Raw genomic sequence first — 25,776 nt, forward strand, 5'->3', positions numbered from 1 at the left:
CTCTCTGTGCATGGTCTGCTCTACACGTTTGGATTTCTTAGTACCATTTTAAATAATCACCAATGCAATTGTATTTGCAAAAATTGTTAACGCCATGCGCTGTGAGTCACTAGAGGGTGTGATTGTCTGCAAAAGGAACAGTCAGAACCAGTTATTAAAAATCCGAGTTTGACAGTTTCACCCCCCCTCTCTCTTTGTATGTGCGAATGTGTGCGCGCGCGTGTGTTTGTTTGTGTGTGTTTATCAGTCTATTTGAATGTCAGGAGATTCTCTCCAATCAGGCAGGGGATGGAAGAGACACTAACAGACAGACTCGAGACAGACAAGCTGGTAAAGCACAGGCTAAAACAGTGGCTGGGGGGGACTGGGGGCGGAGTTGAATACGCGGGGCGTGGCCAAGCAGCTGTCACTTACTGGCGGTTGCCAGGGTGAGCGGGCGGTCCCGAACAGCGGGACATCCAATGAGAGACCACGCTGCTTGTGTCACCATGGTGACGAGGCTGTGCCCAGGGAGGTTGTGATGGGTTGACAGGTGCGTGACAATCGGAGCTCTCTGCAAGCATGTACGCCAAAGGCAAGAGCAGCAACGTGCCGTCCGACAGCCAAGCCAGAGAAAAGTAAGTTTTATTTATGGGGGAGGAAACTGCAGCTGTAAGGGAAGTTCACGAGCGACCGGGGGCAGTCACACACAGCAAGCTGCGCGCGGGGAGGGCACGCGGCGCTACACTCACTGGCACGGAGCTTTCTGCCCTGCGAGGCTGGGAAAGTTGACTGCTTCGTTTATTTATCGGAAAGAAAGACAATTTAAAGACAAAGTTTGTATGGAATTTAGAGAGCGCAGTGTTGGTTTATGTCATGCTTAACAAGGATTTATCCTGAAAACGTCTTTTCTTGCGATGAGTTCTTGCTGTCTGTTTATTTTTTTATACGGAGCTATTTATTTTGATTGCAAATTTGTCTAAATTCACTTAGCCTACGTGTTGGCTTATTTGGCACCTTAATATGTGTTTTACATGTGTGAGTTATTGTATACTTAGTAAAAATAAAGCAGTTTTGAAAACGCGGAGTAAACGTTGAAGGTGGCGGTAACAAAGTAGGCATATAGGATCATGACAACCGTGTTTGGAGGATTTGCTTTTCAAAATAGACTGCGTTGTCTTAAAAGTCATGCTCATTGTTGAGTCACCGCTACAATCGCCGACATGAGATTCGTGACAGCAGCCTCTCGACATAGTGATTGATATTTTGGTGAAATCTTCAGTAGCCTGAATTTGCCCTGGTATTTCTGTCTAAAGCGCACAAAAATATCTGTTTTCATGGAAATCCGTGTCAAAGTGGTGCTGCGTTTGACCCATTGATTGGGATAATCAGGATAGGCCAAATTATTTTTTTCTCCGTGTAAAAAAGTATAGTATAGTATATATATATATATATATATATATATATATATATATATATACTTGATCAATCAAGTTGTGTGCTTTTATATATATATATATATATATATATATATATATATAAAAGAGATGTCATAAAATCATAAGCAAAGACTAAAATTACCAAATACCAAACATTTTAAGTCATATACATTTATTTAAATTAACTCTTACTGTCATACAATGTCTTTCAGATTAAACTAAAGTCAGGAAAGGCTCGTTGGTAGACCTGTCTTAAGAAGGGACTTAAACCAGATGACTGACTCAGCTGGCCTGATCTTCACAGCCAGATCTTTCCACAGTTTAGGAGCCCACGTAGAACATGCTCCCCTTTAGCTTTCTGTCTGGTATTTGAAACAAACAAGAAGACCTCTGCCTGGCGAGAGGTCCTGGCTAACAACATGTTAAGCTGGTGGTGATTTCAAATCAAGCAGGCTGTTTGAATGGAGTGTCTCCTCGGTCTGCTGAGACAGCTTGACCTTCACCTGGGTGTCATGTGTTTGTGTGTTCTCTGACAACTTTTAGAAAGCACGTTGTTTGGCAAAGCACTTTGTGAGAATTTCTTTCTTTCTTTCTTTCTCTCTTTCTTTCTTTCTTTCTTTCTTTCTTTCTCTCTTTCTTTCTTTCTTTCTTTCTTTCTTTCTTTTTTCTTTCTTTCTCTCTTTCTTTCTTTCTCTCTCTTTCTTTCTTTCTTTCTTTTGACTCCCAACACTGATTATTGAGAATCAAGCTCATACGGATTACTCAGCTGGTACATTTATTTTCTGAAAAACAAAAATGTAAATGTTTTCTCACTGTATAAATCCTGGTAGAAATTGTCCCTAGTCATTTGGTTGTTCCTGTTCATTTGGAGCTGCACATCTGGGAATGTGCAGCAAGAAAGTTTAATAATGTGCTTTACTATAATTCTTTTTCTAAATAAATGAATTGTGCAGAATGTGTTCTTGACTTCACTCATGCATTGTTAAAAATACAGTGTTTTGAGGTTGTTGTTTTTTTAAACGTAGTTTGAATACATACACATTTTGGAAAGTAAGTACTGCAGTATTTTAACCAAGAGTAAACATTTTTATTTTTGTTGGACTATTTGAACAGGATATACTTTGATCAATCAAGTTGTGTGCTTTTAGACCCAGCAATATGTTCATTGAAGAGATGTAGTTTCAACTCCCATCTATTTTCAGCTGCTGCTATCTATTTATTGTTTTGTTAAAGTTAACTGTTGTTGGGGAAGTGTGGCTTTCAAACCGCTTTATACTGTTGCATGTACTGACAGAGGCGAACATGGAAATCTTCTTCCTGACATATGGATGCTCTACCTGGAAGTGTGTGTGTGTGTGTGTGTGTGTGTGTGTGTGTGTGTGTGTGTGTGTGTGTGTGTGTGTGTGTGTGTGTGTGTGTGTGTGTGTGTGTGTGTGTGTGTGTGTGTGTGTGTGTGCAAACATGGCATATATACTTGAAGAAGAGTAAAAAGTGTGTGAATATTCCAGTGAAAGAAACAAAATTAGACCACTCTACATGTTTACATCGGTCCATTTCACACAAGACAGTTCAAACAATCAATGACCAAAAAAGATAAAGGTTGAAGCCCATAGCTCATTTGTGTCACTTTTATATTTGAGTGTTGCCGGCACATTTCAGTTGGACTTCCAAGTTGGTTCATCTGTTTTTTTAGGTTGGATTGATGTTATTATATTAGCGTTAATGAAAGTGTGATAACGGCAGAAAGGACAGGTTGACAAGTAAAAATCAAGACAAAAATCAGCCAAGACAGTGTTTCATTTGTCTTTAACAAGCAGCCCTGTTTATCAGTGTTGTGTATCAGACAGGCAGAGGGGGCTCAGCATTGCAGAGGCTTCACTTGTTTCTCATTTCTGCATCACAGCAGGGGATCAGAAATGGAGGACAACAACAGATTGAGGGAACTGAAGGAGGGAAGAGCGCAGGACTGAGGGAATTTGCTGGGTCATTAGTTTACAGTGTTTTAGTATTGACCTCCGAAGGGACCCCTGTAGACACACAACACTGGCCCATAGTTCTACATGCAACTGACCTCTGTTCACAGCGTGTATGTGCGTGTGTGTGTGTGTGATACAGTAAGGATCTGATTTGTGTGCTTTGTCCTTGATAATGCATTTCGGGAATAGTCTGGCCTCATCAGGTTGATGTATTGCTGATTTCAAAATAATTATCCTTTTTCATGTCAAAATGTCTCTGCAGGAGTTTTGACAAAGTTTAACACTCTCTTAAAAACTCTACAATGAATTCTAAAAGGTCGTGCAGTATGCACAATCTGAGTAAAATAATAAACAACAAATGGAAAGTAAGAAAGCTGTAACCTGTTTGCTAGAGAAAATAAAACATTGTGTTTGCACATATATTGCACTGACAGTATATATATATTTTTTTCTTGAACACATGACAGCTAAGAGTTTGATGAGCTTTGTAATTGTTCATCAAAACTCATGAATAAAATAATTACATATATATACTACACCACGTGAGGGAAGGATTGTTTCTCTCATATAGCAAAGTCAATTTTCATTAAATGATGTTCTCAGAAATCCAGGACTGCACAAAATATTAGGCCCACATTTCACTGAAGATGTGGCTTAAGCTGTTATCACTTTTTCATTTCCTTTATTTAATCTGTGTCAAAAACAAAGGATATGCATATAATGAGGAACAGATGAGTTACAAAACAAAGGAGTTTTTTCCAAGATCCCTTTATCCAAAACTTAAAAGTAAACAAAAACTGGTTTATCCCAAGCACAATCATGAACTGCAGATAGTTTGATGTGCAACAGTTGTGCAATAATCTCTTCAAAAATGCATTTATCAGCAAACTATTTCATCAAGCTTGATCAAGAAAAACCTACATTTCAAACACATAAGCGTGTCATACAATATCCCTGATTATAGGTGTCATGATTGACAGCAATGTTAAGAAATACGGCTCCTATACAGCCTTCTTTACGGGGTTACCGGAGTAGAGGAGGATCAGTGAGAGGAAATGTGTAAAGGCTGCATGTCTCACAATCTGAACTGTAACTGAACTGAACACAAACATGTACGGACGATTGAACAACTGCACTACATTTTAACAATGCAACTTCTTCAAAATGACTTGTGTAACCCTCTCAGCAATTCAAGATGTAAAAAGCATATTTTTGATTAATGTAATCAAAATATTGATATATGGTGGCCATGAATCAATATATTATTGCCTCGCAAAATAGCGATATTGTGGTTTTTCCCCACCTCTTATATAAAGTCAGTGGTTTGAACTGACCCTTTCAAGTTTTAAAGAAGCAAGGCACCAACATTAGTATTAGTTTATTTAAAAGGGGACAGTGCAATTTCATAAAACACATCATTATCCATGGTTAAAAAAAAGCCAGAATTAGCCAGAAGGCTAGTTTTCATCTGTAGTCCCCTGGTCATGATGGGAAAAGGCAATAAAAATGTTCTTGATTGTAGTAAAACATGACATGTTTAAAATATGAAGTCGTGAAAGTCTACACATACTTTTGTCTACACATACTTTTTAAATTTTACCTCTCATATGTGCATGTGTGTGTCAGGGTAAGGCCTGTTAGAGAGCAGACACTCATATTACATGGCTGTATGGTGAATGCTCTTTCTGGCTCACGCAGGTATCTTTTCTATCTCTTGCTGTACCTGCGTTACGGTCTGCACTTGAGTTTAACTCGGAGTGACAGGACACGACCACTGACTGTGTACTGCAGTTTGTTCAGCAAGCGTAGGTTTCAGTCCCTGGCAGTTAGAGGACACATTCCACATAGTTTTGGGACTGTGGTCTTGAATGAGTTGCATTGCAATTACTACACATTCCTCTTTTTTTCCCCTCTTCTGTTTCTGAAGTGGATCATCATCAAAATACACACTGTTTTAAAAGTGTGCATGTGCTTGCAAAGGTTTTCACTTCTCACTGTTTCTGTTGGTCTCCCAGATAAACAACAAGCACACAACCTGTGTATTAATTGCTCGGTTTACTCATTGAATAGATTTGATTTGAAAAGAAACTGTAAATGTACAGTACAGTTTTCTTAAGTCAGAATATTATGCTTGCATCTGCTGCTCAGTCTGTAGCTCAGGTGCCAGCCGGAAATCTGGTGCAGACTTAAGCATTTCTGGGGTTGTAAGGATCGTCATTCTGCACACATACATAGTTGTACACACACACACACAAACACACACACACACACACACACACACACACACACACACACACACACACACACACACACACACAGCTACTACTGAACTGAGACACCTCAGAATCCTGCCAGGAGGCTGCCAATGCAGCATTGCGCAGACTGAGGCAAAGCAGTGCATGCTGGGAGTGTTTATCCGACAAAAGCAATTCAGGCTGCCACTCTAGCTCTGACCGAGAGTCGCATTACAGGAGAACTACTATAAAAGATAGAGCATTATATCCCTTACAACATACTGTAATTTCACAATGCCTTGCAAGGGATGTGCAGGGAAGCTGATTTGTTTGTGTCATCTGCCACTTGATGAATGAGAATAATTAGGGGTTTTTTTCTTGGGGGGTGGGGGGGTTGTTTATCACTTCTCCCTGTCCTTGAGAACTGACAGAGTGCAGTCATTAGAGGAAAGAGAGAGGAAGATCATTTGTTAAAGCATGGAAAGAAGAATACAGCCAGAGGGTAAACATATGTCATCGGTCAACTTGGTGGGCGAAATGAGTGGCTGAGTATGGAAAATGAGCTACTTACTTGAATGGAGTATTTAACATTAGACATGGGTTCAACCGGTAATGTAAATACAATGGTGAATAGGACTGAATAAAAGAAAAAAGAGTGAGTTTTTGTGTCCAGGTCAGACGAGGTCAGGAGATATCCGGCAGGACCTCATGGTCTAATGCTCCATAATGGCTGTGTGTCAGACCCATGCACTCTACAAGCCTCTTGCTCTCTCTGTGGATCACTTACACTGGTAAGTGGCCACACCTGGTTCTGCTGGCTTTAGTCCAAGAACAAAGTAAAAAACCCCAGTGAGAAGCCCCCTTACCCTGTACATGAGAGCAACATGTTGTGCTTCAGCTTTAAAGCTCTGTCCCTAACTTTGTAAAGTAGACACACAACAAAGTGTTTGATGATAATCCACTACGATGCTGCTTTGGGTCAGTGGAGAGCATTCAGCGTGTGCGAGTATGTAAGCCCATCTGAGCTGTCTGCTTACAGCACTTTCCCCATATGTTTCATCCCTTAAAATCAACCTCCATCTGTCTGTCACGCTGCCTGTGTGAACTACAACATCCAGCGATTATCACACAGCTAATATTCTCTCAGGCTCTCATGGGAAGCTTGTGAACAACACAGAGAACACACACAACTGTCACCACTCTCCATTGTTGTCTTAACACTGACAGTCAGAGAAAGATATCGATTTACAACAGCTGCCAATGTATTTAATCCTCAAAGCGTTTTAGATTAGCATCAATCTGAAATTACAAGCAAACCAGAGATGAAAATATAGCTTTGATATGTTGTTACAGAGCTGTCTTCAAATGAAAGTGATGATGACAGTTTGACAAGGCACTGATAGAAGACACTTTTTAACCTGCTGAACACATAGAGACTTTTATAAGTCCTCTTTTATCTGCTGGCATCCCTCCTAGTCGCTCTCTTATCCTCACTGTCAGAGATGTCACTTGCCACAGAACTGTTATCAAAGCGGCCTCTTATTGAGCTGCGTGAGGCAAGGAGGTGGTTGTGGTGTTTTTTGTTTTTTTTTGCGGGGGGGGTCAGTGTGAAAAAAGTGGTGACATGTCAATCAATAGAGAGCACCACACATAGGCTAACCTCACGGGACGCCTTGGGAAAGATCGTCACGACAGACGGTCCTTGTCAGCATCAGATAGTATGGAGGGAAGAGGAGGCAAACCATCCTGAAGGTTTTTTTTTTTTTTATCCCTCCCCTCAAAAGATGGAGGAAATGGGTGAGTGAGTTTATCAATCTCCACTGGTCTCTTAGGACCCTTTAGGTGTCCCTGGATGCTCCTGTTTTAATTAGAAACATAACGTCTCTTTTACTTGACTTCTCTTCTCTTTCCAACAGTAACGCTGAGTTTTTAGGTTAATCTTTTGGATTAAGAGACAGACATTTAGTGAAGTGGAGGATTCAGACCAGCGCACCATGGATGGGTGTGAGACATGGAGCAGAGAGGGAGGCATTTGGTAGTACGCTTTGTTTTTATCATCATCAGAAATTTATGTGGTTAGGCTTTCTGTGAAGCTGTTTGTGGTGGTAGAGGTGGTTTTGCAGGAAGTTTTGTTTAGTCGCTTTCAGTGAAACGAAATGTGCAGTTATTCCAAACCACAGCATGGTTAGAAGTGGGATGCCCTTTCTAAGAGCTTCCTGAGAGTGTCTGCCACAAGTAACTGCTGTTGGTGCAAGCAATACCAACTATAGGCATAGTCAAGAAAAACTGCAAGGTTGTTGTTTTTACTGATTTGTGATCTAAAATTTCAGTTGTGGAAATCCCTTTAACTGTCACATACACTGTAAAAGAACAATCTTTTCCCTTAATGCTGTCACAGTAAAACTATTATTTCGCCCACCAGCTTTAATTATTGTGCATTTCTTTTTATAGTGCGACTGTAGATGCTGCTTTGCCTCCCCTCCCTGCTTAGTGTAGTGGAGGTTGGTTTGAGGCCTCTCTGCTGATATTCCTCCATCATTGATATGCAAGCTGCATCGCACAGGCGCTAGCGCAAGGTTAAGCATGCGTGACGGCCGGGCTTAGGAGCTGCTTCAGACTTTCTCTCTCCCTCTCCTGTCTCTCTCCTGCACACGCAAACATACATATTCTTTAACGGTGCCTTCTCTTTTGCACAGCACTCACTTCTTCCTCATGTTGGCCTCAATTGTCCCTTGTCTGTTTTGTGAAGTTAAGCTACAGAGTTCTTCACTTTCTTTCTCCTTCAGTGTGTCATCCTTGTGTGACCATATCTGCACTGTCTGTCTCCTGATCCCTTTAAAGTCCTTCATGACATTTTTTTTTGCCTTTGAATGCAATTTTGATAAATTTTCTCGCTTTGGATTAGATCTTTGACTTTGAGTCCTTACCCTTTTGAGGTCCATGAAATGCCTTATATCAACAAAATAGTAAGAAGCAGGAGAGTCTTATGGTTCACACAATGTGCACAGCAGGGCAACACCAGCGTTGTTTATTCAGTGTTGGTAATCCACTTGGAACATTTCTATATCTTTTTTTAAACAAATTTTGAAGTTATTAATATACAGACATATTGGTATAAGTTTTTTATTAACAGCTACAACCTCATGTTGCAGCAAGATTTATTTGTTTATTTGTGTTTCCTCTGGGGGCTCTGGGCAGTCCTTAATAGCCTCACATTATTCCCCAAACACTCTAGATTGATCTAATCTGTGTCAGTTTTTTTAATATCAAATCTTGAGTTTTGTCCCTTAAAACAATAAAGACCCATTAAAGCCTGCAGAAAGGAATTTTAATCCTGTAAGATTAGAGCATTTTCTTTCCAACAGTCGTCTCCTTCAGTCCTCTGATTTTGTTGGAGTGGCTGCTGACTGTGGAATGTTGCATTGTGTGAGCTGAACAATGACGGTGCATTGCTGGACAGCGAATGGAGCATGCACGAAAGGAAGGAGGCATTTCAGGTCCTGTATATAATAACCATACTCAGTAAAGGATGACAACTATAAATGCTTCAACCCCACTGTTTGTAAAAGTAACATGAAAAAAGACAAGAGCTGTATTTGAAAAGGGAGATTGTCAAAAGTAAAACAAGAAAAAGATGTGCCAAACATGGAGGTCAAGCTTCAAAAGGTACCGTTGACTGTTCAATGAAAACCTGATTCCATACAGAGAGAAAGTATTATTGTGGAGGAATTCTGTTCTTTAGTCTTTTATGCATCATCAACTGGTGTCTCCTGCTTTTTTATCTGGGACATGCAGCTACAATGTCATGCAACCCAGCATGTTTAGCCTCAGAGCACATATTGAATATTGCTATATGAGTCAGCTTGAAATAAACACAATTTAATTTTATTTGTTTGGCACATTTCATACAAACATACTGTAAACTCAATGTGCTTTACAGAAGAGAAAAATAAATAAACTCAAAAAAATGAACAAATTCATTCACATGCACATTTTACATGCACCATCTCATACAACACTGCTGTAAACATAGATTTTTTTCCTCCTGGATTGCACACAGGGACAACACAACAACCATACATTATTAATTATGTACGCACACCAGATTTAGTTTTGACTTTTTGGTACATTTCACAGACCCATACCTGCTGACCTGAGAGATCTGTAGTGAGCTGGTCACAAAGATTTTGAGGTGCAAGTCCATTGGATGCTTCATAAAAAAGAAGTACTATTTTAACAATCTGGCTGCAGTGTTTTGGATGAGTTGGGATTAATTTTTAGGAAGACCCTAACGAGCCAAGCAGAAATTTAAGTTGACTTGTGAAATTACAAGAGTGTTTTTTTTTTTTAGCTAGCTTGCTACAGGTAATACAATTAGCTGTTGGAAAAACCGACAGCCAAACAAATTAGGCTGCCCACTGTTTCTACAATTAATTAAGCATTTCAGTGGTATCTAAGCTGGTAAGATAAAAGCAGCTAATGAGCAAGTATGAGGCTAAGCAAATAGTCAATCACTTGTCTTTTTGTTTTAATAGCGCTAACAATCTCAGTGGCCAAGCTAATGCTATGTACCTTACCTAAGCTAGCTTAATGCATCAGCACTTCTAAAACTCTTAAAGTAAATAATGTTAGCGTCTTTCTTGTGTAAAAATATTGATTCAATTCTTTCATTTAAATAGTTCTACAATTCATTTATCTAAAGGGCCCTTTTCAGTTATTTCTGACAGTTTATACATACAGTACAAAGAAGTGTTTCTCTAGTTGTGGCTGTTGTTGTTTTCTTTTTCAAAACATTATTTAATCTGTTTAACTTCCCTCCTACTTAGAACCACTGAAAAAAATGTTTTTATAAAGAACAGTTATTCCCCCGGTATGATCACTAAGTGTTGCCATCAAACTTGAAGTTCTTTCTGTAAACAGCACTTTAATATTCAGGACTTAATGGCTGTGTTGCATTTAAGATTAACTGTAATAGCTTTTAGAGAAAGTTGAACACGAAAACGCTCCTAAAAATCATTGGTGTTCTTTCAGCTGTGAAATTAAACAAACTCCCTATGAGAGGTAACTCAATCTAAACAAATCAAAGCCAATGAAATGGAACTCAAATTAAGAAAGTGATGGATTTGCCTCAGCATTTATTTGATTTATTTACTTCTTCCAAATAAATGTCATTTATGTTAAAGTGACTCCAACATTTATATTTGAGAGTTTTTCATAGAAAGGACATGACTGGATTCATGCTCATTTAATATGTTGGTAAACATTAAGCATAGCCATCACGCTCTCTCAGCCTCTCTCTCTGTTTCTTCCCCGCTCTGATAAGCTGGCATTTCCTGTTATCTCAGCCCTGGGCATTGTTGTCTGCTCTGTGAGACAGTCGAGTCTCTGCACTGCTGACAGAACAAGAACTGTTTCATTTTCTCTGATTGTGTCTGTGTTTCCTTCAAATTGTATCTGCTGTTAAAGTCTTAATTGCAGCTGCTCTCATTAGTTCTTCGTTTTGATATACTGTATATATATGTTTGTTTTTTTTTAGATGAATGTGATGGAGTGTATCCTGCCAGAGGGCCAGAGTCAGTCAGTATAGTCTGGTACAAACTGAAACCAAAGTCACAGTCAGGCACAAGGCAAACAGATAAATTAATTAATTGTATAAAACCATAATCTGGGTTAATGCTTTGGTTTTATTTGCCATTGAAGTGACATGAAGCATGCAGGAGTATAAACAAGAGGAACAGAAAAAAAACATGTTTTTTGTTGTTGTTTTTTTTTAGTTTTTTATGACTCTTGTCCCATAAAACTTAATGCAATGATTAGAAATAAAAGGTTGGAAACAATTAGGTTTTATAACAGCTATTTAAGTCTTTAATGTCATATGTGATAGTCATCTTAATATATTGATGTTCTGGTACGTCTGTTAGACAAAATAAGACCCATGGTAAAGTTGCTCCAGGCAGCTATCACTTTTACTACTTGTTTAAGTTTCTGTAGAACTGACCATCTTCATATTAAACAATATTCAAGTTAGCTGCCTTCAAAATGTGTTAACGCCTAAAGAAAGTTTTCTCATTTATTTCTTAACATCTAGATACAGCCATGTATGGTTGCAATAAACAACCATACATGGCTGGGTAATGGGTAACAGTGTTTATTCAAAATATTGAAGATTTTGGGTGCAACAAAAGCAAGAAAAAAACATGGCCCAAGAAATGTAATCCTTTGTTTCTCTTTTGGCTTAATTTGAGAGTTAATAATTCGAGACTACTACTAACTTTGGATATCAAAGGAGGAAGACATCTACATGTAAACACCCCCCCCCCCCCCCCCCCAAAAAAAAAAAAAGAAAGTCATCAAGATGGACACAGTTCATAACTCTTTTGTAGTAAGGTCCAAAGACATTTTGTGCATTAACAGTGGATGTGTTTCACACCTCCTTTAGTTAACTCTCCGTTGGGTCTGTCTACTATCATTCAGTCAATGATAACACAGTTTGGGTGTGATCTTTTGAAGACAGTCTGTTCTGTCTATGAAAGCACTGGGTGGAGGTTGTCATCTTCAGTTGGACTTGTGGTCAGAGTATCTTGTTAAGCTGGCTGTTATCAGCCTCTCAACTGCTCACACTGTACCCTGGGTTAAACTGTACTGACATGAGCTGCCATTTTTCTTGTTTACATGTTCTCTTCTTAAAAATGAAAAAAAGACTATCAAGTCATTGTGTTTAACTGACTCAAAATAAATCATGTACAATTTTGTTTGTATTTTTTCTATGCTGGATATTTTATCCTTAACAAATATATAGAAAAATTATCGGTTATTATCGGTTTTTCTTCTTGGCTCTTATTCAAGCTTTAACCTTTTGTATTTTTAAAAGTTTTTCCTTTCTTGTGACTGATGAGGAGACTTTATTTTCACTATGCATCAGACTGTCCTGAGGGTAGGGTGGAGGAGGAGAGGATTCTGGGATCTCTAGTTAATGAAAGATAAACATGATCTACACTGAGGTGAGCCAAAGAACTCAGGGGTATTCCTCTCGGTCAGGATATGAGCATCATTTTCTTGACTTAAACTGCTAGGCAAGACATTTCCCCTTTCTTCTGGCAAATTCCACTCTTTGCATGGGGAACATTTTTCCTGAGAGTTACTCCACTGTTTATAGCTACACGTGCTTTTTCATTATGTGCAATATAAAAAATGAATGCAGGAAACAGAGTTTGCTACTGCAAGCTCTCAGCCAGCTTTGTTTCGAGCCAGCACATGCTACACCAATCTTTGCCAAGCTGGTGTTGGAACATTCAGGCCTGTCATCCAGCCAGAGCTCCACTGAGGACTTTAGTACGCGTTGTGGAAGTGAGAGGGATAAAGGCTACAACAAACATTTGCTCAGTTAAGCAGCATGAGAGACCTACTCAGTGGAGACAAAGCAGAGAACATAAGCAGACGAAGCAAAGTTGATCTAAAAATTTACGTCTCTCCTGTGTTTCTGTTGCAGGATTATGACACGTGTTTTGTGAATCTTCAAAGCTGAAGTGAACTTTTTTAACTCTCTACCTAAGCACCAGACCTGTAGCTGAAGTCTAAGCAGTAGCCAGTCAGCCTCAGAGAGAAGAAACTTTGTATGGACATCTCAATACAAGTGCTCTCCTTTAGCAGTAGCCATTAGAGAGACCCAGAGGATGCTGTGGACGGGTAATGGAGAATATAGATTTAACTTGTGACCATCAGCAAAAATAACAATTAGAAATGCATCAGCCAGCTAGAAGCCAGCGATAGAGCAGCCATGGGGATGAAATGAAGTCATGTACAGTATTTGATTTAGATGTTGCCAGAAGAGAAATACGCCTAATCTGTAGTCTTTGTAAAGTAAAGTGTGGTCTTCAATAATCATGTCAATGCACACAGTTGTTATCCTCTACTTAATTTTACAAACTTAAACATGAGTAACTTCAGTTCAACTTTCAAAAATCTCATCTCAAAGTGTTGTTAGACCCATGAGAAAAGTGTGTGACAGAAAAGGGACATTCATAAATACTTTTTTTCCCCCCTTCACTTCACCTGGTTGGCTACAGCATCACTCCTGCACTCAGTCATGACCTCCCCTCAACGTACTTCTTTGCTCCTTTCGTTAATCATTGACTCTCTCTTCTTCCCCTCCGTTCTCATCTTCACCTCATTTTTGCTCTCTCTCTTCCTCGCTACCTTCTGGCTGTCTTGTTGATACTAAACCTTATCTCTTGATCTTACTCTCCATTGTGACATTTTTAGCTCTGTGGAGTACGGTTCATTACCCCTTTTTGTCCTTTTCATTCGTACTGTTGTTGCTGTCGCAGAGCATACTCTTCCTCTTTAAAGCTTTTCAAACTGTCTATTTATTTGCTGAATGCATTGAACTTTGTGTGTGTGTTGTGTGCTTGATGTAGAAAAATTAAAGAGTCTACTGCATGGCCCTAACCCCACCATAGTTAATCCACTCACATCTAGCTACTACGGCACAAATTCATTAAGCCGTACGTACTTTGGCCTGTAATGAAAATGCATCAGGGATTATTCTGCTGGAACGCGATTTTCCACATCAATTGATTTGACCATGATCCTGTCGCCTTTCACAGACAAGGTGTGTGCATAAATACCCCGATTTTAAAGATGCTCTTCAATGAAGGCCCTATTATACCAAAAGCTGTTTGGTATGATGTTGTTTTTTTTCCCTCCTGTTGTTTTCTGAAGGCCTGCGCACTATATGAATTATTCAGCATCGTAATGGGTCTATATTTGTCGTTATTTATTTTGCCTCACTGCCCCTGCCACCCCTCATTGCTGGCCCTACCACCAACTCTCTCCCAGCTTTTACATGTCTGTGTGTCTAGAGATCACATCCTACTCCACCAATGGAGGATGCTCCATTTTAATGAATGAATTGACGTCATTTAGTAAGGCTCTTAATGGCACATAGAGCCTCTGCTGCTCAGCTTGATTAATCAGAGAAAGTGTTTGGCTGTCAAACACAGGGTCATCCTCAGCAGACACCACAGCTCTTTTACGACAGGATCCCTCTCTATTCTCGCCAACGCTTTCTTCCTCCACAGGTGGCATCTCTTCTGTGGTGGGCGTTTGGAGGCTTGATTTCAGGGCGAGAGGCTGCTGAGTCAAAGATGGGTGTCCTTGATTTGCATATCTTTTGTAGGACATAATGACAGATCAGGACAGTCAGGGGGCAAGGACACAAAGGTGCACTGTCTGATGAGAGACAGACTTCTAGTTAAACAATCTTTAATAGAAAAATATTTCTGATATTTAAAAAGAAGTGATTGGTACAGGAACGCAGTCGTATGCACATGACTGTCATAATCTTTTTTCACGTACTAAAACGTAGCCATTATGTTGTCTGTTGGCCAGCGTGTTCTTTTCCGCTCTTTTGTTGAGCATTGATTCAAAGGCAAATTTCCTTGTTTAAACGTCGTAGCAGACCTTTGTTTCATCTGCCACTTCTGTCTTGTGCTTTTTAAAGCCATGTCTTAATCAGGGTACCCCCTCTGACCCCTCCCATCAACGGGACAGTCTCCTGCTGATAGGTGCACGTCTGAACAAACCAGATCAGGACAACTTCAGGGGCAGTCCTGACATTCTCTAAAAAATGTGCAAATGGCATTTCTGTAGCTGTCACTGTCCATATTACATCAGTCTGATGCAGCAAAGTTATGTAACATGGCAACATAAAAAAAAAACCCCATCTCCAAACAAGTAGAGTATAACAACCAGCAAGCACATCTTCAACGATAGCAGAGTGGAACATCTGATAAACATCATACATCCACAGAGTAATATTCAATCAAAGCTTTTCACCGCTGGAGAAATAACGCAGGTTAAATCTACTAAGAGGTCTAACTGCTATGTTGTGTATACTGAATATATAAAGGATACAGTATAAAGGAGTAACCTGTCTTTTCTTTATTCCTTTATTGTTACGTAAGTAACCACATTTCTGGAAAGTAAAACGTGTCAAATAAACAAAAGCTCTCAGAAGACACTACACAGTGTTACATTAGCCAGAATTATTCTTTGCTTTGAAAAAACACAAGGGATTTAAAACAGCAATTTAGTTTTTGTTTTTTTTATAGCAGGTAAGCATACCCAGGAGATAATTACAGTATTTCCACTTCCTGACTTTGATTTAGTTCAATCTGGGATTATTTTTCCATTGTGATTACCTTTATTACAGAACCCATTGAAGCCCAATTATTAAAATAAGATAAATTTCAGTGCCTACTTTAAGGCAGCGGTTCTCAAATGAAGGGTCTCGGAATCATTTTCAGTGGGAGCCTGGAAAAAAAATATGCCAAAGAATCTATGATGTCCTCTTTAAACACACACATGTTATGTGTCAGCACAGTGTAAGCCCTTCTTCTCTTACAAAGACACAGAGGAATCGGGTCTAGTCAAGCTGGTTTTCAAAACAAGTTTTTGTGTTAATTTGCAGAAGGTGGTCACAGCAGGGTGCTTGGCTCACTGAGACAACGCTCCGTGATAATCCTCAACATTAGAATATAAAAGTTTACAAATCTCACAGGTATTCATCTTGGAGCTCATCAGCTCGCACCCCTTCACCTCCATCCTCCACATCTGCCTTTTTTCTCTAATCCCCCTTCTTCACTTTCTCCTCTTCACCGGAACCTTTCATCTCTCTGCTACACTCCTGTCACCCCATCTTCCTTTTATTTTCCTCCACTGTGAGGTTACAGAGGGAGTAGGTTCCTCTCTGCGGATGTTTCTTCTTTTTTTTACTTTTATTGTCTATTTGTCTATCTACATGACATTTACAATACCCATTGCAAAAATTAAATCAAATCTTAAATAAACTATACCTTTCATCCAGGCATCCATACTGCTTTTCCCGTCCGGGGTTGTGGAGGGCTAGAGCCAATCCTAGCTGTCATTGGGCGCGAGGCAGGGTACACCAATCTGTCACAGGGCTGACATACAGTATATAGAGACCAACAACTATCCACACTCACACACCTAACCATTGCTTAACTTGTTTTAACCCAGGCAGTTATATGCCATCTTTATTGCTACTTTTCCTACATTGATGTAAATACCAAACCATTGCAATTCATTTGATGTGTTTTCCTTCTTGTTCTCACTGTTGTGGTTTTCTATTTGAAGAACTTTGAAAGTAATGAACCTTAAGTTAACTTCAATATTAATTGAATTCTACGTTATTAACAAGTCTTGACTAAATGTCATTCAAAAAGTTTGACCGTCAGTCAACTTGTTGCAGTTTTGTATTTTTTGGGGGGTTACATGTGTTATATGTTTGACTTTAATGCAACATCTTGTAGGTAAACCAAACGGGTCATTTACTCAGCAGCTGTAACTAAAGTAGAAAAGATGTTACGGTGACAACTTATATGCTTCATTAATCATTTTACAATGAAAGCGGTCACTTTTGGCGGCTGTGGCTCAGTTAGAGTCTGTTGTCTCTTAATTGGAAGGTTGGGGCGATCACCATTTTCTGCAGCAACATGTCCAATATGTCTTTGGGCAAGACACTTAATCCCATTTGCTCCCACTCCTTCTTCAGCACTGTATGAATGTTTATGAATGGGATTAGTTACTTCTGTGGTCACTTTACATATCAACCACTGCTATCAGTGTGGGAATTGGTAGGTGTTGCATACAGTGTAAAAGCGCTTTGATTAAACAGATGACTAGAAAAGGTTTATACAAGCTCAATGTCATTTACTTGCAGTGTTGAACCTGCAGAAAATGTTCATTTTTTTATTCACCAAATTCAGCCTGTGATATATTTTTATGTTCTTCACAAGGTGGCCAAAAACAATCAGAGAAAAATAAAAAAAGATAACAAACAAAACAAAATACTTGCTGAAACGCTCACAATAATAAACTATTGAAGGTGGCAGCGTTGTTTACAGCTCCTCAAGCAACCACCAACAGTTTAAAGAAGTCAAGTGCAGTAATTTGAAATCCCTATTCAGCCCACTTGTTTACTATATAGTCTTCATTACATACCATGGAGGAAAATTATCAAACATTTTAATACCTTTAAAATATCTTTATAACTATGTTAGGTTGTTATGATCACTTTCTTTAAGTAAAGATGAGTAGTTGGCCTTCCCAACACCCAACACTAGAATAACATTTTGGCAAATTATAAACATCTTCTCACAGTGCGGGTGAGATTCTACAGCCTCTGTTTTTGTTGCTGTCAGATGATTTAATATTGTTGTTTTTTACAGAAGTGGATATTCAGGTTCTGCTTTAACAGAAACAAATTGAAGCTTCCAACAACCCCCCCCCCCCCCCCCCCCCCAAAAAAAAATTGCGTACACAAGGATTGTAATGCTTAAGGACTGTTTTTGCATCATTGTATGAGATGATGTATTAGCAGGTTGGATTTTATCTAGAAAGTTTCAATATTTAATTTGATTTTCTGTCTAAAATATATGTGTCAGTATGCTATGTCAGAACAGTAGCAAGTCATGTATGTCAAGTAACATGCTGATTCCAATCAGAAGAACAATCACTTCGGCATTTCATCTATAACAAGGGTGAAATTATCTGAAGCTAATCTTTAAAAGGTAAATCCAATCACTGAAGCCTTTTGTCTTTTGTGATTTGAACCTCTGCCAGACTTTGATCGCCATGGCAGTAAATTGATTAGCAGTGATCTACTGGTCTTTACTAAATGCTGATGTTGGAAACAAACAGTTCATGTCTTTGCCTAAAGCAGCTGAGGCTGTGGTTGAGCTCCAAGCTGTTCTCATCCCCCTGCTCTCCTCTCGGTAACAAAGCAACATCGAAGCACTGTTTCTGCCTGCTGACTTCATTAAGCTAAGCTGACTGTTGGAGCTCGGCAGCGGTCTGGGCGTGTGCAGATTTGCAGAAGGAGCCAGGAAGGGGGTCTCTTGCAAATATGAATTTAATTAAAAGTGGCTCACAGCAGACAAAAGCACTTGAATTTGAAGGAGAGTAGGGTCAGGTGTATCTTAAGGTTCCCACTTTTGCCTGCTTCTCTTTTCAAACACACTCACTTCTGTAAACCCACACTGGGTTCAGCATAAACTGTATGGAAAAAGGAGGCAAAGTGAGCAATACCTGACCTCTCCAATCATCCTGGTTGCAGTGATTAAAGTGGTTCTTATTCACGACACAAATTGCCACATTAAACTGGCAGGATATAAAAAATATCCTTGATTTTCTGAGGTGTGTCTGACAGCAGTGACTAACACAAAAAACAATAGAAATGCATTAGCAACCTCAGTTTGAGCACGTTTACCTGAAATCCCAACACAGATATGATCAAGAGACGGTTTATGTAATGAAAAGTCAGCCTTTTTAATATGTTCACTTTATTTTGTGAAATTTCTTAACCTTGAACAGTCCCCGTCCTCTAATCCTCAAACCTTATCTCTGCTCCGTTTTCTGACTCACCTGAGTTCCACATAGTTGGGTGCTTCTTCTTTTTTTTTTTTTTCCCCAGCGTAGAGCTCAGCTGAACAAGGGGTTTTTGAACAATGAGGAGCAGCTCGAGGGGGTTTGTGTGATTTTAAAGCCTATCACTCTTCTCTTAGGACATTAGTAGTTTTAAGTTCAAGTTCAGTAGATATTAAAGGCCAACAAAGTGTCTTTTATTGCTGCTTTGCTACCTGCCTATTGACCCTCTTTCAACCCTGCAGTTAAATGGTGCATAGAGATTTTAGAAGAGTGGTTTGAGACTGATTTATGTCTATTTTTTGCAGATGTCAATGCTTTTGAAAATGCATTGGACCTCCTTGTTTTTTCCCCTCTTTCCTTTTGATCTTTCCTCCAAGACGTGAGCCTGCTTACCTGTATTGCCCTCTTGCGTTAATTTTTTTCATCAGATCACATTTCTTGCCACTACTGCTCTCATTCTGTCACTTTTCCTGCATTTCCTGACTTTAAGTGTCCTCAGTATCAGGGTCAAAGGTCACATCTTACAGCTCCTGTGAAATCAATAGGTTAAACACTGTCAGCAGCTCAGTCAGGTTGTGTTTTTGTGAAATAAAACATAGCTGGATTCTGGCCAATGCATGCTAAAGCCAAGCTTATACTTTAACTTTTTATTGACATAATGAGTTCATTCATACAGCGCATTAGGCATGTGATTGTTGTGAAGGATTTTAATGCAGATACAGGATATCGCATAACACTGATGCTGGTGTGGGGGTTCCCAGGTTGATACATAGGCGACACAGAGCAACTGAAATAGTTTGTTCCTAGAAAGTTTCAGGGATATACAGTGCCTAAAAATGTGAGCATCTTTTATTCATGCTCAGTTGTCGAGGTGTCAAGAGTTTTGTCAAGGCTCTCACTGTTCTGTTAACCTCGTCCCTGTGAAACGGTTTATATCTATCGCTTTGGTTAAACATTAGTGCCAGGCCACGGGGGGAACAGAGAGAGGATAGAGAGGACGAGAAAAAACTTCTGTTGCCTCTCTAAGTTCTTTCATCAATAAACAAACATGGCCTCTTACCAAAAAGAGTACAAGAAGAAGCAAAGCCATCAAGACAGAAAAAGCAGGGGGGGGGATAAAAGAAGATGAAGAATTGAGATGAAAATGAAGGAGAGTAGGAGGGAGAAAGAAGAGAGCCTGTGTGCAGAGCAGAAAGGTAAGCGGTCCATCATGTTCAGACAGGCAGACAGTGCTGTCTGGAGAGTTTATTTTTACCTTAATATAGGAGTCTGGATCAGCAACAGCTGGCTAGCAGCACCTTTCAGCAGGGGTTCGAGCACAGCCATTGTGTGACCAAGTGTGACCGTCCCTCACATCTGGCTGTACACAATCATACAAACACTGGATATAAACAAACATACCCAACAAGCTTTGCAGCAAAGCTGGTGCTGATGCATGTTTCCATGTGTTTACGAGTAGCTGGCTTGATTTGTGTGGTCTTAGTCGACTGACAACAAACGCGTTGATTTTGAAAATCAACTTTATATTTTTTTTTTATATTTCAGATTACTTTTTTACTGCCCTGCAATTATTTCTAGTTTTCCAATCAGATTGGTAATAATAACAATAACTGCAAATCCAAAAAGAAAGCCCTTTTAGAAATATATTTTACAAAAAAGAAATCCCAAATTAGTTTTGTTAACTTGTAGGTGAGGATTTACCTCCTCACACAACTTCTAAAGAGCTTGTATTTTCTACAATTGCTAGATAGATATCCACAGACCCAGGGTAATATGAAACGCTAAAAGAATTAGCTTGTGTAGCAATTTTGGAACAACACTTAGCCAACCCTAACCCGGTTAGTATTGATTTAGAGCAAATGTTATAGGATCAAGCTCAAATGACAAACCCATCTCATGCATGAACTGTGACTACCAGTGATACACCAGACTCCTGTTCAAATCTACAGGGTGCCTTCAGGACTCAATGTGCTCTGCCAGTGATCATGAGTGAATCAATGTATAGGCCTTGTATTTATAGAACAAGTAAATCATCACCCCACCCCTACCTACATGCACTCTAAGTTGCTTTACCAGTATGGACACAGAGGGCGGAGAACTAATTACCAAATGAAGCCTGTAATTAATTCTTTCTGCGATCAAAGCTATGGGAGGAAGTCTGTGGAGAGCCTTGAAGCTTGAGGTGTTTCAGTCCTAAGCCCACTCTTATTGTCACCATCCTGTTTGTTCTTCATTTCAGTGGGTTTTATATTAAGCATAACTTTGTGCTGTTTACATATGTCCTGAGACGTTGCCCAGCCTGTTTGGCACCTGTAAGATCAACATTGCTCAAAGCTGGTGTTATTATTTCAGTTTCAAAGGAGATTTGTGAGGCATGATGCCTTTGTATTCCAGCACATTGAATGATGAAGCTGCTTGGATTCTCGAGCTTCAGCTCCCTCCTCTTCATTTGAGCCCATCCTGATAGAAGCACCATTTCGTATCTGTTTATCATAGATATTGAGCAGAAGTTCAATATTCTAAGTTCCTAAACAAATTGTTTTCAAACCCTGAATCATATAGTTGTTTTAACTAAGGGGATTTAACAAGAGTCTTTTGGGAATTTAAAATGCCTTGTGTCTAGATGTTAAAAAAAAATCTGAGGCTGTTTTTCAATCTCAACCTCCTCTTTCTAATTTTACACGTTTTCCCAATAATTGCCTGTTTTCCTAGCCTTGTTTTTTCACTCACCCAACATCTGTTGTTAAATGTTTGATGCTAATGAACAATATGACCTATTTCCTTCCTCTGTGTTCTTTGATTTTTGGCAGGTTAGCTCTGTATGTTTACGAGTACCTGCTGCATGTAGGAGCCCAGAAGTCAGCACAGACCTTCCTCTCAGAGGTAAGTCGCTGTAGAAGCTGTCTGTGTTTGTGTTTGTCAGAGATTACAGCCCATGTACTTTATGTGTCTACTCTCAAGGTTGCACGGACCCTCATTTGGTCCGTTAAGTGTAGATGCTAATTAAATTGCCACAGCCGTACAGTGATGAGCCAATAAAATGGTAGTAGCAGACAGCTTTTTAAAATTAGCATTTCGCTAGGCCAAACCGGTAGCACAAAGAAAGTTATAATGTTCAGCTTGGAGCAGACGTTCTTAGCTGACATCACTCTTTGAGCAGCAGCACTAAATCAGTCCATCTCTTTCAATCTCATTATATTTCTCTCTGAGCCCGCTCTTTTCTCGTAGTGATCCTTCCGCTCCCTTTGTTAGCTTTTCCCTCAACTACTCTTCTTCAGCAGCAAGCCAGACTTCTCTTCTTTTCTGCAAAGGTAAAAAGGTGATGGGGTGAAAATGAGGTCACTTGATTCTGGTGCTTTGTCGTAAATGACGGTAAATTACTATGTAGAAGACAGTGGCTAGAGGCTTGTTGTACATGGGCCAGAGGAAGAGGAGAACAAAGAGAGGGGAGTGGAAAAGGTTACATCATCAGCTGGCACCAATTCTCATCACTCAGAGTGTGTGTCTGTGCACATACTGCACACACACACACGTCCCTGTCTCTCTGACACCCTTTCCAATCTGCCATATCACTCGCTCTCTCTTCCGCAGATGTGGAAGATGAAAAGGATAGGCGGTGCCATTTTCAAGTGTGGGAACACATTAGCCAAGAGTGCAACAAGTATAAACACAGCCACTTGTATTTAATACACATGGGGTAAATATTACACCATAATGTTGATCTTGAAGACATGGTTTAAAAGGCCTCTTATCTACGTATTTATCATTCACATCACATCTGTTTACAGCAAATCCTCAGGCAGTGCAAGAAAAAGAGCCTTATAAGACAAGTCATCTAAAATTGTCATAAATATCATATTATAATGTCTAACTGAAATGCGTTTAAACCAAAAAAAAAATACACAAGGAGGAAAAATCATTTCATTTCATTTGTTTTATTTCATTCCCATATACAATTTATACAAGGTATTTTTTTTTCCTTTACAAAGAACACAAACAAGTATGATACGGTTTAATAAACCCTCTACAGTCCCTGTCGACACAAATGCACAATAAACATTTTACTATGTACTTTATGTATTTAATAGTGAGTGTCTCAAAGTTTTATACACTAATTTAAACCCAGAACCAAAAAAAAAGTGTTTATGTTAGTGTAATATTTGGTAATGGAGTTGGGTACATCCTGTATTTATTATGACATATTACACAATCAAAATATAACATCAGCAAGTCAGTTAATGTTGGCTTATCGCCACACATTTGCCTATCTCCATCTGCCAGAACTTTAGCTTGGGCCATCGTTGATCAATTTTCACAACAAGATCTGAGCATTAGCAGGTGAGCTAATGTTAACACTAGAGTACATTAATTTTAATTTAAGAAAACACTCTGTGTTTACTAAGTTGTGATACACATACATACATACATACATACATACATACATACATACATACATATACACATTTACAGTATCTCACCATCCACTGACCAATTCGAATGTGTGGTGCTGCTGTTGGGCCTCTTCTTACACCTCTAACTTTGACCACTTAAATACGCTGGCCACTATACACTATAATTGCCGGATGCACCACTGTTGTGTGAATAACAAATATTAATGAACCTATATCTTCAACCACACTTTTTTTTTTTGGCCAGTTAATAAGAATCAATTTTAAAGTGCATTTTTACTTTTTCAAGCCAAATTTCCAGACACTTAAGGGTAGAGCTTTTCCAAATCCCAGTCCTTTGATTAAGAAAAGCAACCCCTGCAACACACGGCCTACATCTGTCAGTAATCAAGCTAAAGGGATCTGACTGTTGCATGCTGAAGGTAAATGAATGAACGTCCCGGGAATGCAGAACACAAGAAGACAGGATATGCGGGCACAGCCAATGTTATTTTCTTCTACACTTTACAGATGAAGGGGGGATAAAAAGTGTCCTGACCTGAACTGCGTGCAATCATGTTTGGACTGAGCTAAAGCCAATTAGATGTGAGAAATGAGGGATGTCAAGCCCATTCTGCTTTTTTTGTACCATGTGCACAATTATGGGGGAGAGAATCCCTCTATGTCATGGCATATGCGGGAAGTGTTGGCTTGCTTGTAATGTTTCAAGTTAACTGATGTCTTTTTCAGAACTGCTAACTTAGACTGCAACCATGTGGGATAAACAAAGAAAGGCAGATCCTGACCCCCCCTGAAAAAAACTTCAAAGTGAGACATTCTTTCTAAAAGTCACTGCGTCTGATCTGCAGCTGAGGTCAGGACAGTCTGAAAGTAAAAGTATACAGTTGTTCCTGTTATTTCAGAGCTTGTTCTTTGGGATAGTAAAGCACTTACAACAACCGTTATGTTTAAAAAAAGATGTTTGTGAGGTCACTAAGAGAAGAAAGTCTAAACAATGACATCACATCTGATAGAAGAAGTTTCACTGCCGGTGCGTAACATGTGCAAAGGAGGTTTTTCTACTCCTCAGTCAACATTATGCACAAACACTGACGGTCCTTAGTGTGAGTGAGTGACATCAATAACATGAGTCACTCACCTTGACAGATGTGTTAATGTAGCTTCAACGTTGGTCAGATTATGTCCCCAATCCTCCTGCTCCCGAAAACAGTTTACCCTTTGCATCACCTCTGCACCTTTTTTTTTTTCCTTTTTTTTCAATGCTACATCGTGAAATCTTTCTGTGTTTTCACACAGCTGGTTTTACATTCAAACCTAATATTCCTTTCAATAAATGATCCTCTGATTTTGAAAAGTCCATCCTCTTAAGGCCCTTAAGTAACCCGGTTTCTCAGAAAAACCTGATTGTGGAGATATCATGAGAGCACTACTGTCAAAACGTTGTTACTGGCACGACCTCTGTAACCACTACTACCCTTTACTTTAGTGTGAAACCATGTTGAATTGTTTAGAGAAACCAATATAGAGATAAACCTTGCGTTATCGTTTTTGACCACATCCTATCCATATGGCATCCTAAGTCCTCATTTACTATGACCTGATAAAACAACCAACAGATGTTGTTTGTACTTAATGTTGGAGTACGTCAAGTTAGCTTAAGTCAAATTAAATACCATCAATGTCAGCTAGAACTGTTTTGTTTTTCCATTTTTATTGTTTTTATTTTTGCATATTGTCAGATTTTTTTTTTTTTGTAATTCTTTCTTTCATTCAATTGCTCAGAAGCTTGTTGTGCTATGTTTCAGGGATTGTTCATTCAGTTCTCATTTGTCATTTAGCTGCATAGCTTATACAGCACAAGAGCAAGAGACATATGGTTCATATGCCTATACAGTATGTTTTCATTTTGGCAGAGAATTATTTGGAAAGTTAGGTTGAGGCTGCCTGTTGGTGTAAATGTCTAAAAATTAAAAAGAGAAAAGCACAGCTTCACATATCCTTACCCAACAATCCAAAGGAAATTAGTCCATTACAGTCCAGTAGAAGACCAGACTTCTGTGTTTTTTTTTTCTAAGGTTTGATTGGCCTCCTCAGGCATGAACTGTACAGGTTTTGGACATCCGACTCAGCACATCCCCGACTCAGTAAACACAAACACATACACACACATTTGGTCCGCACTTGCTAAAAGACAAGCTTTCAGGCACACATACACAGTACTCACTTATCCACTTATGGATCCACAGTATGAGAGTCATAACATAATTCCATAATGGCATGTGCAGTAAGA

The 25,776-nt window shown here is 39.2% G+C and overlaps 1 protein-coding gene across 1 annotated transcript in view; it reads left to right on the plus strand.

Moving 5' to 3' along the window:
• Nucleotides 1-466: 466 nt before the first annotated feature.
• ssbp2a (single stranded DNA binding protein 2a) overlaps nt 467-25,776 on the plus strand; it is a 49,516-nt gene continuing 24,206 nt past the window's right edge. The window contains exons 1-2 of the mRNA XM_079354457.1: nt 467-617; nt 21,888-21,960. Coding sequence (XP_079210583.1) covers nt 562-617; nt 21,888-21,960 — 129 coding nt within the window. The 5' untranslated portion in view covers nt 467-561. The remainder of the gene's footprint in view (nt 618-21,887; nt 21,961-25,776) is intronic.

The sequence above is a fragment of the Symphodus melops genome, assembly GCF_947650265.1.
Source record: "Symphodus melops genome assembly, chromosome: 1".
Taxonomy (NCBI): Eukaryota; Metazoa; Chordata; class Actinopteri; order Labriformes; family Labridae; genus Symphodus; species Symphodus melops.